Genomic DNA, 18,368 nt, shown 5'->3' on the forward strand with positions numbered 1-18,368 from the left:
TTAGTTGTGAGTGAGTGTGCGTGATCTTGCTTTGAGCAAACTATGAAATATAAACAAGTTTTTTATGGACATATATTTTCTCTAACTATAAATATGTTTCTCAAATATCACTGACTTTATTATGCTTGGCTTTGATTTGATCAAATTAAAATCCAAACTTCTTTACGATCCTGATTATTTTCTTTCACTTAATTAAACATGATCTGTATATATCTAAATTGGATTATGGATTTAAATTTCCCAGTGAGATAATACCAATGACTGTTCCATTCTCATTGAATGTGTACTAATGATCTTCTTGGATCATGAATCCCCATAACTAATTTGTTCTGGTAAGCTATAATCTGCACAGGTAATCCCTCTTTGAGTTAGTGCTGAGGTGATTTTTAAGGCCAAAACTGAACTGTAGAGGCACTGCATTACATTTAAATGTATACAGTTAATACATTGCAATAAACTTCAGTACATTTTCCATACAATTTTTGAGCTATGAAAAATGTACTGAATTTTCTGTGCAAATATATTGGAAATTTCACATTTGTGAAACTGTTGTTTATGCTAGTTCAAAGTAACAAACTTTATTTAACAATGTTTTAAGCACAATCTCTCTCACTCATATAGGCTGACATAATTATTGCATGAGACTTTATTATTAGTTTGTACTGTGCCTTGAGCAAATTTATAAAAATATTCATTTCACATTTCAATATACATTCTTGCTCACACAAGAATTTGTTCAATTTTCCAGAGTCATCAATCATCTGTGGAACAAGAATCATCATATTCTTCGCATCATGCTATCAACAATAATAAAGAATTAGAAAATGTAGCAGTAGCTGTCTATGGATCGGCTACTAATCTTTCCACTACTTCATCAGAAAGTACAAGGTAGGCAATCAGAGAATAGGGTAATGGTTCCCAGTAGGCGTCACAGGGGATTAAAGAGTTCTGGGAACTTTGCATGCATGAAATGTATGCAATATAGCGAAATACTGTCCTACTCGCCAACCCCATGGCCATAACTTAAGTTTCGTTTTCAATAAATTAAAGTCAAACAAAGTGTCAGATAAAACGATATGCATAAGGACTGGCTATTTATTCAAGGTGTTTAAGATTGGACTACTATTATCTATACATATTTCACAAATGTCAAATTCATCTGTTTGTAATATGAATGAACCATTTGAAATACATTTAAAACGAAGATTTATTTATATCAGGTCTGTAAACGCTTTAATAGCTGATTTGTCAATCAAATTCATGCGGGTGGTACTTTGCAGCCACGAAACTTGCCAATTCTGTGTCCAAATAGTGTGGTAGGGTTCATTTTGGCACGAACATTACGGAACGGAAACAGCCTTATATTCACCGCATAAATCTGTCATAACTTAAGCCAAAAGAATCCAATTAAAAAAATTCTATAAAAATTCCAAAATTCGTTTGAATGCATCCATCCCCTTGCCAAAAACAGGGAAGGCCAATAACGTTGACTGAGACGAAATTTCCCACTTTCATGATGCACTAATAAATAATAATCTTGTTAGCTGTTGCGCTTATAATTATTTTTTACTTGCAGGAGTTTATCTCATCTTGCATCGAGTAATAGTGGGAGTTCAGGTGACGGACAAGCAAGATTCCATCATTCTCAGGTTCATTTTTTTTCACTTGAGCTACTCTTATTTTTTTTTAGCCATTCATTTGGATATTAATATATACTGTACAAACTAACATGGAAAGGAGCTTTTTAACAAGCCAGACTTGACAAAAGAAATTAATCATCAAAGAAATATAGTTAGAAAGAATGCACAAATTAAATATGCCCTCTTAAAAACTTAATGAAGAGTTTAGGATTAGCTGCATTAAAATCGTATGTATCGTATTGATCAAATCTGCATATATTATAAAACCTTTCCTTATCATGATTTAATTTTAATAAAATCAAATTTTACTTCTAATGCATCAGGAAATTGCATTTTTTGCGAACATTTACCAAGGAAACTTTTCGTGTTGCCATCAACAAGTTTTTTATTTTAGGGAACAAGTGGTTCAATTCACCCCAATGCTGATCGACGACAAAGTCACGAACCCCATCGTGCACTCCCTCCAAAACTCGATAAAAAATCTCGAAGTGAGGTGCAATTGAATGTTGAAATGAACTTGCCGAAAACCAACAACTCAAAACAACAAAACAATGAATCTCATGCTTACTCAAAATCAGTAGATAACACTCAGAGTAACGACTATCAAGCCGCAAGATCAGGGCAAGGATATGGAGGTATATGTTTATAAACAACTCAATTTGAGCCTTATGGCATATCAGTTGGCAATGAGTTTATCATAGGAGAGGAAATATTTTTTCTAGATTTAAGTACGGTAACAATTATCTGTGCTATGGAGTCTGGAAAAATTGGCATCCAACTCCAACCTTAAAAAACGATACTGATTCACTGGTGGACAGAAAATTTGTGTGACTGTGACTTCAAGTTGATGGAAATTTTGACTCCAACTGTGAAATTCTAACAACAAAAACTAACAAATTTTCTAATGAAGCCTGAAATTCAACTTCCAACTCTGAGAAATTCAAATTTTCGATTCCTGATTCTTGACAGTTTGAAAATACGACTTTGGCTCTGATTTTAATGTTAATAAAAACATACCATACATAGCATTGGCAAGTAACAAGTATGTTACTACATCTCTGTTTTGTTTTCGAGGATGTGTACTTTGACTGCAGTAATTATTGATATATTTTTAAAATCATCTATTTACCGTATGTACGGTTTTACCGAATTCATTTGATGGTGTTGTTTTTGTTGGAGATGCAAATTTTTTGATTTTTCACAATTTAAAATAGCTTGGGTTCATAATAACGAGATTTGAAATAAATATGACTTCTAAATGAATCAACATATCCAAGTCATCTTTTAAATTTTTTTTATCCTAGGATCTCCAAAGATTTCAGCACCCCGTGTTCAAAGTCATTTACACCAGCAGCGAGGTACAAGAACAAAAGTATTACCGACATCACCTCGTCCTGTATCAGAGCCACCACTCGGGCCAGAAAATTCCGGTTCCAACCCGAATTTATCAAGACCCTTGTCTACACCATATGATACTGAATCATTACGCCGATCGCCGCGACCAGACATGGTGAAGATTTTACCACTACCAATCATAACAGACAATTCTTCGACTGATCAGGAGCAATTGAGTCCGAATTTCCCTTTGGTTTCCCCTCCGTCTCCACCACCTTTGGACAGCCTGCCTCCATGTCCAGTACCAGATGCTTCAGGGGACATGCCACCAGCTCCAATGAGAGACCTTAAACCTGATCGATTCAAGAAACAACAACGTGTTAGCAGGGATTTATCATCTTCTGATACGGATTATACAGCTGCTCAAGATATTCCAACTGTTGGCATTGATGCAGGAAACAGCAATGATCCTATTTATGACGATGTAGAATGTGAGTCGTTTGATATAGTTCAATGTTGGTAATTTTTATGACTTTTACTAGCAATACAAGGGGCTCAAGACAAATTTGAAATTATTATAAAGAAATAGGTGTTCTTAAGCTGATCTTAGCTTGGAACCAAAGTATTTAAATAAAAAGATAGCACAGTAATTTCCTCATTTTCTCAAGGAAGCCGTTTTAAGTTTCCCATTCTGGGTTTGAGCCCCCAAATGACCAAATCTATTGGAATATATTCAAAATTGCCTACATTTGATATAGTTAAGCAATCCAGAGTCTATATGCAAATTGCACGATATATAAGTAACTGAAAAAATTATTGTTTTTATGGCAAGATATTTTTATGGATTATTCATATAGTCATGAACGGGCTATAGATCCGGAGTTGGCAATGTCAATAATTCTGAGTTAGAATTTTCGATTTTTAATGGTGGTGTATGAAGTCATAAATTTTCTACAAAAGTTCAGAAAAAATTGATTTAAATATTCTTATTAACATTTTATTTAAAGAAGGCTGGGTATGTCAAAATTTGATTTCTCAGGAGTTTGAAATTTTCATCACCATGAAGTCGGGAACCGAAGTCAGTTTATTTCAACCAAGAGTTGGGAGTCGATTGTAAATCCCAGACTCGACAACCTTTAGTTAACTAAATTGAACAGCATTTCAAGGCGTTCTTTGTCTATCCTTATGCTTTCTAATTGCATAAGATTGTATTATATTTTTTTAAGTTGATGACAACTTGGGAATACATTCAAAAACGCCATTATCTGCTTCAAGCAAATCCAAATTATTGGAATCTGAACCTTTGTATCAGGTATATTAAATGTTTTTGTTAAAAGAATTCTTTATGCAATGTTTTTACGCCTCTGAGACCCTAATCAAGCAGCCAATTGTAGGACGAGACCGTTCCCAGTTCAGCATTTTCTACCTGCTTTTGAATTTTGGACTGGAAAGCTGGTTTAAAATCAGGATGGCTCCATATCCAATGAGGTTTTTTGGTATGAATACTACCATGAAACATCAGCCCAAGCACAGTTTTACAGCAATGGTACACGAAACCATGATATAACGGTTCCAAATTTAAAAATAAAGTTTATATTTTTGATTATGCAAATCAACCTGAAACTATCGAAATAATATTCGAAATTTACTATTAAAAATATTATGATCTGAAAAGGATAGATTCAATAATTTTGCAACGTACTTGAAAATGATAAATAAGAACAAATAATTAGGTACTTAGAAGCTGGATCCTTCAAAATTTCTGATAGCTTCATCTATTATTGTATGCTTGGCTCCTGATATAATGAGCCTTCATAGCTCTGATTTCCCAGCCCTATTTGAGCCCAAGATCAATAACCCGCATCGCCAACATTCCACTAGTTCAGGGATCACTAACCTTTTCGAGGCCGAGGGCTACTTTCTGGGTACAGATTGAGCCGCGGGCTACCAATTCAATGTACACTTCTAAAAAAATCGCGGCTGTGTGGCCATCGTTAGTGTGCTAAGCGTTAGGTTCACAGGTTAGAATTCCATGTGAGGATAGTTATGTGCGAGAGGATTGCTGGACCCCTTGCCGCAGTTGGGATGGCTTCCTTCGCCATTAAGTTCATGCTTACGAAAACAAATACTTAGCTAATCCCATACCCGACATGGAATGGTAACCGGACGAGAGGCCCTGGTTCGCTATATGGTTAAGCCGTTTTATGGGCTATCTTCTCCCCCGGGATAAGTATGTAAATCCCATCCTATTCTGAGTTTATGTCAAAAATGTTGATTCACAAAGATAGGTTGACGTGAAATACATTTTCGCTTTGCCGTCGCTACAATCGCCCCAAAAATGAGACACGCGCAGGCAGTTATCATGGTGGTGAAAATATATCCACCCCCATTCATTGTGAAAATGGTGGGATTTTCATCGTTTTTCTGTCATTTTTCTTTGGAATCAATAATTATATTATTGCTGCTCCACAAACCAACGGACAAGAAAAAGCGCGGGTTCGTGGTAAGTTATATCAGTGTGATGTCATAATTGGAAGAGTGTTAATTGACCCGTCACATTACTGAGGTCAAATAAAAATCAGGTTGATGGCTACAATAATTAATATAGTGCCATTCCCGATTCCCATATAAGTGTGATTTATACAAGAATAGCAGGACAAAATTTAATTGATGTAGCTTACTCATAAGCGCCGTTATTAAGCTTAGTTTGGAACAGACCTGCGGGAGACTCGTATGGTCTTCACGGGCGACTTGGTGCCCGCGGGCAACGCGTTGGTGACCCCTGCACTAGTTAAATCAAGCGTCTTCATGCCCACAAGATATTAGAAGTTGTCAGATTATTAGTTCATAAACTATTTAGGAAGTTCTGAATATCTTTTAATCTGGGTCTCATGACATCTGCATTTTTGAGGGTGATCAAACAAATATATATAATTTACTTGTTTCAGGTTTATCGTAGTCGAACATTAACACATGCATCAGTTAGAAATCGTCATAATGCAACAGCACAAAGAAGAAGATTCAAAACTGCAACAACAGGTAAGTTTTATCTTCATCACAATATACATAGAATTTCTAATATCAATTTTCAATCAACACAAATGATTCACAATTTATCTTGAGACCTTTACATAGCTGGTTAAAATTGACAATTTAGAGAGGTCAAAATTATCATTTTCAGCAATGGGAAGTCTTCACATTGTGACCAAAGCTATTATTTTTTGAAGGGCTGGATTCTTTTCTATTCTACATTTGCCAACCCTGTTTATTATACTGCTCCTTAAATGGTAAAGATCTCACCTATGATACTAACATAATCAACTCCGACACTAATTTTTAGGCTATCGCAAGGTCTTCTGTTTTTAAAACTTAGATACCATGAGAAGTAAGATACAAATTGATATAAAAATTATATTTTATTCACCTCAGCTCCTACAGAACGACGTAGTGATGATGTATGGCAGAGTGATCTGATGACAGATGATGCCGGTTCAACAACATTATGGAAAGAAGTTAAAGAAGTTGTTGAAAGTGGAATCGGGATTAATCTTACTAACGATGAGATGAAATTACAGCAGGTAAAAGGGATGATGGTATATGAGGTGTTCCCTCATCTTCTCTGCCGAATAATTGAACTATAGGGTTTTTAAATTAAATTGAGTTTAATTGGGTGAATAAAGTGGGATGGCCAAAATATAATAATTCACTGTTCTTAATCTATTCTGAAAAATCATTTTTTTCAATGGGGAATGTCAGATATGTTATAAAATGAGCCATGTTCTACAAAAAGATTTACACAAACCATTGTGAACTCATAGATTTACATTTTTAAAATATTAACCAGGATTATTGGACATCCCCGCCACTACATATGCGTAATTTGTGATTCTATAATATTTGATTTACCATGACTCGAGAAAAATCAGTTTGGCTGTGATAGGCTCAAAGAATATTATGATTATTTTTTTTATTAACAATTCGGTGCTCCGGAATTGTGTGTACCAATATGAAGGTAACTAATTTTGTTTGCCTGTTTTACATCAAGTTGTGTAATGGGACTGAAACATAATGGGCAGGCCGCAGGGAGTATATTCACTTGGCTAACACAGACAGTCTCCGAACTTGTAATGGAACTAAAATAAGGAAAATTAGAATGAAATTATGGCCCAACCCTAACCTGGTACACAGACTACGATAGTACCAACAATTCTTTGAATTAAGTATTAACTCAAGCGAGCAATTTTATATTTATTATCAAATGTATGCAAAATATAATTTTATATATTTTTAAATTATTTAAACTTTTTGCAGGCACAATTTGAAGTTGTAACATCACAAGCCTCATACATGAGAAGTTTGAACATTCTCATCGATCATTTCAGTAGAGATAGCTCAATGGAAAACTCAGATATTTTACCGAAGAAACAAAGAAAGGAACTTTTTTCCAATATCATAGCTGTGCAAGAGGTGGAACGAAGGTAAATAATATATTAAGTATCATTGTAAGTGGTGTAGTGTGGAAACTCGAACGACTCGATACTCAAACAATTTGGTAGTCGACCAAAAATTCTAGTCAAAAATGATGCGGTACTCGAACAAAATTTGGTGCTCAAACACTCGAGCGTGGCGCCGAGTGATATGACATCACTCAAACAGCACATCTCGGCTGCCTTGTGACCATTCAACAAGAGAACGATGTTCAAATATATAAAATCTAAGCAGTATGAGTATAAAATCTGTCACAGTAAACTACGATAAAGTACGGCGAATGCGGAAACCGACACAAAGTGCGGTGCGGTTTTTATGACACCATCTAACTCAAAAAACGAATCTCATAGAGCCAACAGAAATTTGCTCAAAGCCTCAAACATACCGTAATGGATGTGTTATATTTTTATCTTCTCTATGTAAACATTTTAATAATCATTGTTCTTTAGGTAGGCTACACGATTTGTTAATGTTTTGGAATGCTTAAGAACAAATTGAAATAATTACCACTGTTTCTTTTTGCAAAAATCGTTTCGGTACTTGGACAAATTGGTAGTCGAACACAAATCCTGGATAAAGTATGTTAGAGCTGCTGACTTAGTTTTACATGTACTCATCATTGTAATACTATTTAATTCAATGCCTTTCACTCCACTCGAACTATCAGTGTTTACAATTTTTGTAAGAGCATGTTAATATGCAAATAGTTTGGTATTCTAATATTTTTATTTTTTATTATTGAATAATTTTATTTTCCATGAATCAAATAAATTTTTTCTCCGAAATTGACTTTACTTTATATAATTTAAACTATACTTCACAGGAATGACTAAAATTCACTTAAATTTTGTTGTAACAGTCCCAATTTGCCAAAATTTGATACCGGTATCGGCGGTATGTCATTTTTACAAATATCAATTATACCATGCAGCTTATCGAATCAATTTTGTCAGTCGAACAGACTAGTCAATATTTGATATGTAAATATACATACCGTATATATATTGTCGCTGCCGTCTTTGATAAGAAATAAATAATTTAACTGAAAATTAAATATGTTCTTCCTTACAGTTAAAGGTTGTGACAATATTTTAGTGTAAGGTTCCTTATTGAAGTGAAGATTGTATAATTTTACTACCACCGAAATATGGCGGTACCCAAATACTTCATTGAATTCTTATGCTAGACTTTTGCTCACTGAAGAATTCTGATTTCAATGAAATAAATGATCTATTTTATACTGAAATAAAATTATATACGCTAAAATTTACTTTCACTACTTCAAAAATGGCAGATGAAAAATTAGTCAACATTATTTTTTCACTTATGATTCAAAAACATCATTTTTAAATATTTGTATCCAGGAATTTAAAATTTTCTAAGCGGGTTCTCCTTTGTATCAAATTAACTAACAACAGGTTCAGGCATTGTATGTATATCATTACGTAAACTGTACCAATGGGAGGGACACTCATTACATAAATATAAAACATAACTCTCGAAGCATGAAATATAGCGCTTTCGTCACTCATCAGCTGTGGTGCACGTTATCTTTTGCTGTGGCCGTCTAGAGCAGAAATGGGCAACGTACAGACCACGGGCCAAATCTGGCCTGTTGAATGATTAAATCTGGCCTGCCTGATGCTTGTTTTCCACCCTTGCTTCGTAACATTGTAAATATTGGTTATTATAAAATCCAACTTTTTACGTCACACTTACATATAATCAAAAAAGAACTTTAGGATGAATATTGAAAGATGAATATTGGTGGCATTTAGGTGGTTTTGCACATATTCGCGCAAACTCGTTCTCAGTCAGACTAGCTGGCCAAAAATTTTGGTCACTGGTTTAAAAACCTTGCCCCCCCCCCTGGTCTAGAGTCATCTAAAACAATAAACAAGAACAGTTTTCCAGACTATCACGACATTCTGAGAACGAGTTTGTACGAATATGTGCAAAAACATCTGAATGCCACCACTATCCATATCATGCTAACTTTAACCAATGTTACGAATTCTTTTTTTTTCCATTCATCAATATGGTATTATATAAATAACATGCCTATTTCTATGAATAATATAAAAGCATTCATTGAAATAATAGAATCATGTATTTTTTAAAATATTTTCAATATTCATCCTGAAGTTTATTGTTTATAACAATTTCTATCGCTGTCAATTTAATTTCAATTTCTGATTCTTTGTTACAGATTTCTTCAGGATATTGAACAACATTTTTGGGCAAAATTATATCTGACCGATATTGCAAAATTAACAGCGCAGTATGCAACATCTGAATTTGAAGTTTATGTTCGATACGTTCAGAATCAAGTTTATCAAGATCGAGTATTAACTGACCTACAGTAAGTAACATTAGAAAGTTTGAAAAAATTTGAATCTGTATAATTTTTATATCTTTTTGAGAAAAAAATTCAGATAAGTTTTCAAGCACCCATTGAAATTTTCTGGGCTATGGGATACCAGGAACTTTTCTGTTTGACTTTTAGAAAAAAAAAACTAGATTTACAATTAGTTTTTTTTTTCTGTCATATTTGAAAATTATTATTTCGGTAGTTAAATCCGATTTGTGCAAACTTTACAGAAAAAAATACATTTATCTGGAATATTCAAACTAAAAATGAATTTTAGAACATACCGTAATTTCAAACTTCCTTAATTATTCTTATTATTTTTCTCTAAATTTACTCAAATTTTCCTTTAGAAGAAGCAATGAAAAATTTGCTGAGGAACTTGCTCGTCTCGAGTCTTCTCCATTTTGCAACAAACTTCCTTTGTTATCGTTCCTATTATTGCCAATGCAGAGAGTTACTAGACTACCGCTACTCATATCTGCTATAGTCAACCAGGCAGATTCAGCGGGGGATAAAATAGCTTATGCTGCTGCTAAACAAGCTCTGGCTGTTGTTAATAAGGTACATTAACGCTGATTAATTTATCCTTTTTTCACTATTTGGGAATACTTCCAGTGAATGAAAATTTCTTAATATTCACAAGGAGAAGTTCAATTCTGTCCTTCAAAAACCGGTTTTCATTATAACTTTGAAATTTCTCATTACTTGTGTTACAAAACACAACATAATCCAAATATGATACATCAATTTCACATAAGAGAGTGATTTATGGCAGTGCTAATAATGTTAGGATCTAGATATATTTGATAAAAAAAAGTGTGAGAAGTAAAAAGAAGAGAAGAGAAGTAAACAAGCTAATAAAAGCCACAGAACATTGCTTCGAACTGATGAAAATAAGTCTACAAAATTGTAAATCCGTTTCAAATCTAAACCGCAGATGGCCAACACCGATTAATCTACTATTCTGGATACATTCTAAAATAAGCACATGTGAAATATTGATTACATTCTAAATTGGGTCGTGTTCAATGAAGCACATATAAGTCTATGTATATTCAGCTCAAGTGAAGATGAAGATTGATTTGCTTGGTTCTCTATATTTTACAATTTTCATAAATTCATAGTATTTTGGTCATACTGTGAGACTATTCAAAATGGTAATTTTCTGAATGAAATCTAGAATTTGAAATATCAAATATACTTAATTTCGTTCAGATTTAAAAATTTGATTCATTTTCAACATTTTTGGTAATAAATAAAAGATTCCCATACTATATTCCAACAGCTTGTCAAGAAATGCAACGAAGGTGCAAGAAAGATGCAACAAACTGAACAACTTGCTGAAACTGCCCGAGAACTTTGTTTTGCACCGAAAGTGAAGACATATGCACTTGTGTCACAATCAAGGTATGTTGAATAATAATCATATTAGTTATTCTGCATACGACACTTCTAAAAAGAAGTTAAAAGCAAGCTAAAGGGTGGGTTTCTTAGAGCAGTGGTCTTCAACCGAGTATACGTTATACCCAAGTGTATACCGGACAATAAGTTGGGTATACAATTGATAAAGGGTATACAAAGGGTCAGAGATTCTAAACTGTAATATAATAAATTATAAAATATTCAAGCGGAGACAACAATACAAACGCGGCACACATGAAATATAGAATATCATTCAAGCAAAGAACCGACGTGAGCACATTGTTGCATCACATTTTAGATAGGGTTGGTGATTTCGACTGCCTTGCACTTGGCGCTAAGGCCGTCAGTCAAATTTATAACTTTCGGACACTGGCCTATTAGATTGGATGATTATATTGCAGTACAATATGTGCTTAAAATTGAATGTTTACTTAAGCTATAAATAAACATTGGTATTTGTAAGGTATACAAAGTTCTTGAAAAAATGTAAAAGGTATATCACGATTAAAAAGGTTGAAGAACACTGTCTTAGAGCATTGCAAAACAGGGCTGTGGAACCTGGGAAAAAATTTTACGGTTCAGACTCAAACCTAGCCCTTTTAAAATTGACTTCAGGTTAACCAAACATTTTGACTCAGATTTTGGGTAAAGCTTCTGACTTTGGCTATAGTTCCTGACTTTGGGAAAACAGACTTTAGCTGTAGCCTCTGACTTTGGGAAAACAGACTTTGGCTAAAGCCTCTGACTTTGGGAAAACAGACTTTGGCTGTAGCCTCTGACTTTGGGAAAACAGACTTTGGCTAAAGCCTCTGACTTTGGGAAAACAGACTTTGGCTATTACCTCTGACTTTGGGAAAATAGACTTTGGCTATAGCTCTTACTTAATTTATTATAAACTTGTTTCTTCTGTAGGTCTGTTGTAAAGAAAGGTGAAATGACAGTAACAATGGCCCAAGAAAATAAGAAGTCTAAAGTTATGAAGTTATGGTTGTTTTTATTCTCTGATGTTTTATTGCTGGCAAGGAAGAAAAAGTAAGTTTGTTTATCAATACTGAGATTAACAAGAGAGCAATGCTCAAATATATAGAGACTGAGGTCAAATGACTAATTGCAGTGCATCAGTAGCCCATGCAACCTACACAAAAATCTGCTGTAAATCAAAGTTATAAATCAAGTCACAGCCGCATAGCAATTGAGATCAGATTTGGTAAGACCTTATCCGAGCATCTGATTTGTCTAAAAGATGGTTGCTTTGTCTGGCGCACCATCAAACAGTGGCTCAATATGCCTCAAAATAGCCAAATTTCAGATGAAAGATCGAGGCCCATAGTACATAACAAATTACAAAATCGAAAAAGATCAAGGTACTTTAAATATGAAATCCATTGATCTTTTGGTTTGGGACAAAAGCGATATTTTACCTACAATACCAAAACTTTAGCAAAACTATTTATAGACACTTTGTGTCTACAAATGAGTAAGAAACATTCTCTAAATAAATTTGCTTGTTTACAGTTTCCTTGAGGCAGGAACAAACATTAAATATGAAGTCATTGACTGGGCAAAACGAGCAATGCTTTATGCGAATGAACGTGCAGTTTCGGATAATGAAATATTTTTAGTCCTTCTTGAAAATTGTGTGGGGAAACGGGTGGAGCTTACTCTCACTCCTACATCTCAGTAAGTATCGATATATTCCTAATATTTCTTTGTCTTTTGAGTTCTAAAATTTATTTCAATTGTAAAGCGATTATTTGAGATGGGAAATATTATTTGTTCGGCGATTTTCTTCATAGAAGTCTATAGCATTATCTAGAATTCATTGACTTCTTTGCAGCCACCGGCATTCAACTTTCTAAAAGTAGTGGTTGTTGAAATTTTCATCATCCGTGGGCCATTCCAAAGACTCTCGCTAAAAAAAAACTAATTTCATTTTAGCATGTTTTCATTGACAACAAACAAAAGCAAAAGAATGAATGCACTACTTGTAAAAAATTCAACATATCAATTTCAGTTTACTTTTAATCAATATAGTCACTGTGAATAGCTTTTTGCGTGATCTGCAGAAATCACCTCTGTTGTCCCCTTTGAGTGCCCTTCACTTTACTGAGTTGCTTGTGTGCTGTGATACCACTCTTATAAATTATCACTACATCTATAAATTCTTTTTTTCTCATTGGAGTAGTCACTCAAAGGATATCGTTATGTGGTTATGTGTCATTTACTGAGTTGTCAAATTATCCTTTTTTTTTAGAAATGAATTGTCTAGGTGGACAGATGCTCTCAATCCTCAGAGAATAGACGAATCAGAAGACAGTATTTACGAATCATGGGGTTGGTTATGTTCATTTATGTATAGAAATAATTTTTAAACTTACTCATATTACTCTTTACCAACGTTGGGGAGACTTGAGTCCTTGACTAGACTTGAGTTATACTCAAGTCACCATTTATCAAAGACTCAAAATGACTTGAGTCATTTAAGTGAAATGACATGAACTTGTAGTCAACCAACCACCAGTGAGATTTAACTCTCAACTCGAGACCCTGAAATATGTGTCTTGACTTGACTCATGACTCAGGGTTTAGGGACTTTTACCCAATCCTGATCTGTACAGTATAACATTCTTTATACTTCATTGATTTTGCCTTTGTTTACCTTTGATCTGTTGAAAAAAGTGCATGATTGCTATCTCTGCTCTAGTTGTGATCAAATATCTAGTTGAATTGTGTGTATTCAGGTATATTCTGGGGGTAATGTCCAATATTTACAGGTTAACATCAATAATTTTTTGGAAAATTTGAAATGTGATATCTCTCTGAATTTTGTGTACTTTTTCTTTCAGATTGTCCACAATATACTTGTATTGTACCTTATGCTGCCCAACAACCTGACGAAATATCATTGGATGTAGGTGATGTCATGAGAGTATTAAAGAAAACTGGAGATGGTAAGTCTTGGTTTTGGGAATGCTTTTTATTCAGGCAGGCTGTGTTTTGACAATACCATTTAATCCCCGACCTATTCGGTGCCAAGTAGTTTTGTTCTAATAGTAATAGACAAAATTACAGTACAGTATATTTTTTTAAATGTTTTGGAAATTGGCCTAACTTTAAATTTTTCTTCATGCTTCTATGTGTCCATTAAATTTTAAAATCTGTCAACCGACGCCCAGTTATCCATGTCAAAATATAGGCATCCAATAGTCCCATTAAATATTACGCAAATCATACCACCTTTGGTTAATAAAGTTTTCAAAATATTTCATTTCTACAGGCTGGCTGGAAGGTGAGCGTCTCCGTGACAACGAACAAGGATGGTTTCCTGCTGAAAATTGTGAAGAAATTGAAGATGAACATGTTCGAGCTAGAAACTTACGAAATTTGTATCGTATTATACCAGCTGGTGGATCCCAGGAATAGTATACCAAGTATGAAAATGGTTTGAAGTTTCAGTACGATCAAGTTAGGAGAAAGCACATTCAAGTATACAGCATAGATCAGTGGTTCACAACCTTAGAGCCAAATTTCAAACCTTAAAGTTGTAAGGAGCCGCATGAGAAAATTGAAATAGCAATAAAGCAAAACTCAAGTCTTTTTTTTTAAATAACAACATCAACCAAACTCGGGGTAAAAACCATCTATTTCAATTTAAAAGTACTTCTCTTTCCAATGTCAGAATAGCCTGCTTGCGATTGAAAAACACTATGACATCATAATAAAATGTTGAAAGAATAGTTGAAAGCCGCATGCGGTTCTAACAACCGCGGTTGAGAATCACTGGCATAGATTGTTCTTAACCGGTGATTATAAATTTTCCTGATCATAAAAACAGAGCATAAAATGTATCTTTTTTAATAATATTGTGCCTGATTTTTGTGTTGGCACTTATTATAATTGACAATGGGCTTTGACGATTCGTATTGTCCTCTTTTCTTACATTTATACCACTACAATTAAACGTTTTGTTTGTTACAAACAAGTGACCAAACACAAATATATTATTCAGTGTTCATTTTGATCGAACTCTATGAGAGACAATTATAGCATGAATTTGTCCACATCTATTATCATTAGTAATAACATCAAGATTTATGATAACCTGCAGGCCGTTTTTTCTGCCAATTGTCGAACTGTCCCATAAATATCAGATTTTAGAGCATTTCTGTTAAGGACTAAACTTACTCTGCAGTGAGGATGTTTTTTTCAACAATGTCTGTAAAAAAAATATTTTTATTATTTCTTTGCAGTTTTCATATGAAATATTGTTTTCTATTGCATCAAAATTTGTCATATTAGTGATTTGAAGAAAGCTACTTTTCCACTAGCTTCTGAATGATGAATTTTTATGAATCATATTATAGTGTATTGATCGATCACATGTTTCCTTGATCACTTTTTATCATTTTCTATCTCTCTAAACCAAAATTTATTATTTTCGTATCGTGGGAATTATGCATCAATCAGCATTTTATGAATGTAATGCAATTGAAATCACCTTTTCTCATTGTATGTTGAATCATGTATATTTGAATATGGGCCATGAATAGTTTTTTTTAAATAGAGGTTGTTTGTTTTTAAAGTTAAAATCATTCTATTATATCATTCAAAGCATGTAATTATTGAATCGATATCGGCTTAAGACATCTCTCTAATATTCTTTGAGGGGTATGGAATATGTTCAATTTTAAATGATAAGCATTTACGAAATTTCGGATAATTTTGAATGTGCAGAATCTTTTTGTTAAGTAGATAAGAACTAGGCAAATATTATATAGACATATCATTACTTCACACGAAAATATCATATTTTTCATAATTAAACATGGTCTAATTGAAATAAGGTAACTAGAGCTTGCTTGCTTCGAATCACCTTCCTAATTAGAAAACTGAAAAAAAAAAATCAAAATTGGATTAATACGTTTTTTTCTCTATCACTGTAGTAGGCTTGAGCTATATCCAGCTACTTTTTTGATAACTCAAGAGGAGGATATAACATACCATAACTAATGTCTGAAATATTGATTCAATTGTACTAGTATCATAGAAATGATTCAGTATAAAAGAATGATTCATCTCGAACGAAACGCGTACCCCTCATTATAGAGCTTCACTTTTGAGTTTTTTTTGTTTTATACTTAATATCAATCCAACTATATTGATAAGTTTCATGTTGTAAGGTACGTATGACCTTATGGTGCGAGGTCTAAAAATATTTTTTCTCCGAGTCTGATAATATAATATATAAATTAATATTGTTATAGGTTTTATAAAATTATAATAACCCATCTATGGGGGAAAATTTACTGTAAATTCTATATTATGAGTTACGTTAGATGTGTTTGATAATTTTATTGTGAAGCAATTCTCATTCATTAAGTTTAAAATTTTATTATTATTACGCTACTGGATATATTATATATTTGCATAGCATAAAGATAGGTTTATAAAGATTTAAAAACAATAAAAAACGCTTGCTTTTGTTTTGACAAATCTGGTGCTTGAATCTGAATTCCCTTTGGAATGAAGCAATTTAATAGCATATATTACCCAAGTATCTAAAAGGTAGCATTTGTGAATCACTTAATAACATATTCTTTAAAATTCAGACTTTCAACCATGGTGCTTCTAAACTGCCAGCTTAAATGACAGGTTGCATTCATACGATTCTCTTTTATGTTACTGCTTCTTTAATACAGTTCTGGTCCATAAACCGTTTCTACCTTTGTAATGAATCGTCACTGCAACATTTTTTCAACGTCCTTTCTCTCTCTCCAATTGTTTTTTATTTCGCATGCGCATGCTCATTTTGAGTAATTGATAGTCCAAAATGACCTTTATTACATGAAGTTTTGACAGGACCAACCAAATCTATTAGTTTTTGATTCATTGGTTGGTCACCAGAAAAATTATTTCATCATGGAAATCATGATGATTGCCTCTTCCAATGAAAACATCACTAAATGCATATATCTAAGTGGGACTTTGAATTTTTCACTATTGCTATGTGTATGAAGTTACGTGGGACCAACTCATTCCGTTAGTTTTTTTTTATTTTCAATTTTACTAAAAAAGTCTGTTGTAAACTTTTTTCAGCTCATGCCAAACCAGAATTTTTTTTTTAACCAAATCATCTATTTGACGTCCATAGTCGTCCCAACATGCTTTTGATCATTAACGTGCCATATAGCAGAGATGCTCAACTATTTTTGATAAAAGTTTGTTTACAATATTTTGGGGTACAGATAATATGTTTCACAGTAAGACTAAATAGGTTGAAAGTTAACGGAAACGCAATTGATGTTAAACTGAGTAACCATAAAATATTACACATCCTTTAAGATCAGAGTTTATAATAGCATCACAGTTCTTTTTGTATTTAGTTTGGTACAAATATGAGAAGGAAACCTTATCATATCCAAATTTAATGAGATCAATGCTACAAAATAAAGAATGCTCGAAAGGTCTAGATTTGGACCGCCGTCTCCCAGTTCCTTCAGCAGGGCTATAGGATATAGCTAACCTGAAGGTTATCTATCCCCAACTTTTAATGAAATCTGGTTCAAATTGAGAATTGTGATTACTTTTTCTGTGTAGTGTTATGAATGCATTTATCTGCCTTTTTGTTATATATTCTACATCATTTTTCATGTATATCTATTGGTGCCTTCTATTGAAAAATTCCTATTTTGCATTTTCTATATATCGTGTTTTGATTTTTTGTTTTTAAATATTAGTGATAAGCATTACATACCTATAATACAATACCGCATTTTTACCATCGATGTAATCTCTTTTTTCCTTACATCACAATGCAGTGTCATGCGGTGATCCAGTTATCTCTATCGACAAATAATAAACTATACGTCAAATAAACAGCGTAAATTGGATCTTTTGTGGAAACTATGTAGTGTCTTCTATTACAATAGGCATAGTCTTGTGTTAAACCAGCATATCGCGTCGGCTCATTAGTTCAACCTTAACAGACGCGATGTTCTCCCATCATGGTAACATCGTTAAAACCGCGCTGATGATAACTTCACACGAAATGGAAAGTTCGAAAGCGGTGGTAATAACTAGAAGAGAATTGCGGAACTTGTGGGCATGCTAGC

At 33.5% G+C, this 18,368-nt stretch overlaps 1 protein-coding gene across 1 annotated transcript in view; it reads left to right on the forward strand.

The window, feature by feature from the left end:
• The window catches only part of LOC120343153 (uncharacterized), a 32,496-nt gene extending 14,350 nt beyond the window's left edge, over positions 1 to 18,146 (forward strand). Inside the window, exons 9-24 of the mRNA XM_039412274.2 lie at positions 749 to 888; positions 1,577 to 1,649; positions 2,035 to 2,275; positions 2,945 to 3,466; positions 4,202 to 4,287; positions 5,924 to 6,014; positions 6,405 to 6,553; positions 7,287 to 7,453; positions 9,673 to 9,825; positions 10,185 to 10,395; positions 11,120 to 11,241; positions 12,169 to 12,288; positions 12,772 to 12,936; positions 13,511 to 13,590; positions 14,103 to 14,207; positions 14,534 to 18,146. Coding sequence (XP_039268208.2) covers positions 749 to 888; positions 1,577 to 1,649; positions 2,035 to 2,275; positions 2,945 to 3,466; positions 4,202 to 4,287; positions 5,924 to 6,014; positions 6,405 to 6,553; positions 7,287 to 7,453; positions 9,673 to 9,825; positions 10,185 to 10,395; positions 11,120 to 11,241; positions 12,169 to 12,288; positions 12,772 to 12,936; positions 13,511 to 13,590; positions 14,103 to 14,207; positions 14,534 to 14,679 — 2,571 coding nt within the window. The 3' untranslated portion in view covers positions 14,680 to 18,146. The remainder of the gene's footprint in view (positions 1 to 748; positions 889 to 1,576; positions 1,650 to 2,034; positions 2,276 to 2,944; positions 3,467 to 4,201; positions 4,288 to 5,923; positions 6,015 to 6,404; positions 6,554 to 7,286; positions 7,454 to 9,672; positions 9,826 to 10,184; positions 10,396 to 11,119; positions 11,242 to 12,168; positions 12,289 to 12,771; positions 12,937 to 13,510; positions 13,591 to 14,102; positions 14,208 to 14,533) is intronic.
• Positions 18,147 to 18,368: the final 222 nt, after the last annotated feature.

Source organism: Styela clava, chromosome 3 (genome assembly GCF_964204865.1).
Source record: "Styela clava chromosome 3, kaStyClav1.hap1.2, whole genome shotgun sequence".
NCBI classification, from domain to species: Eukaryota; Metazoa; Chordata; class Ascidiacea; order Stolidobranchia; family Styelidae; genus Styela; species Styela clava.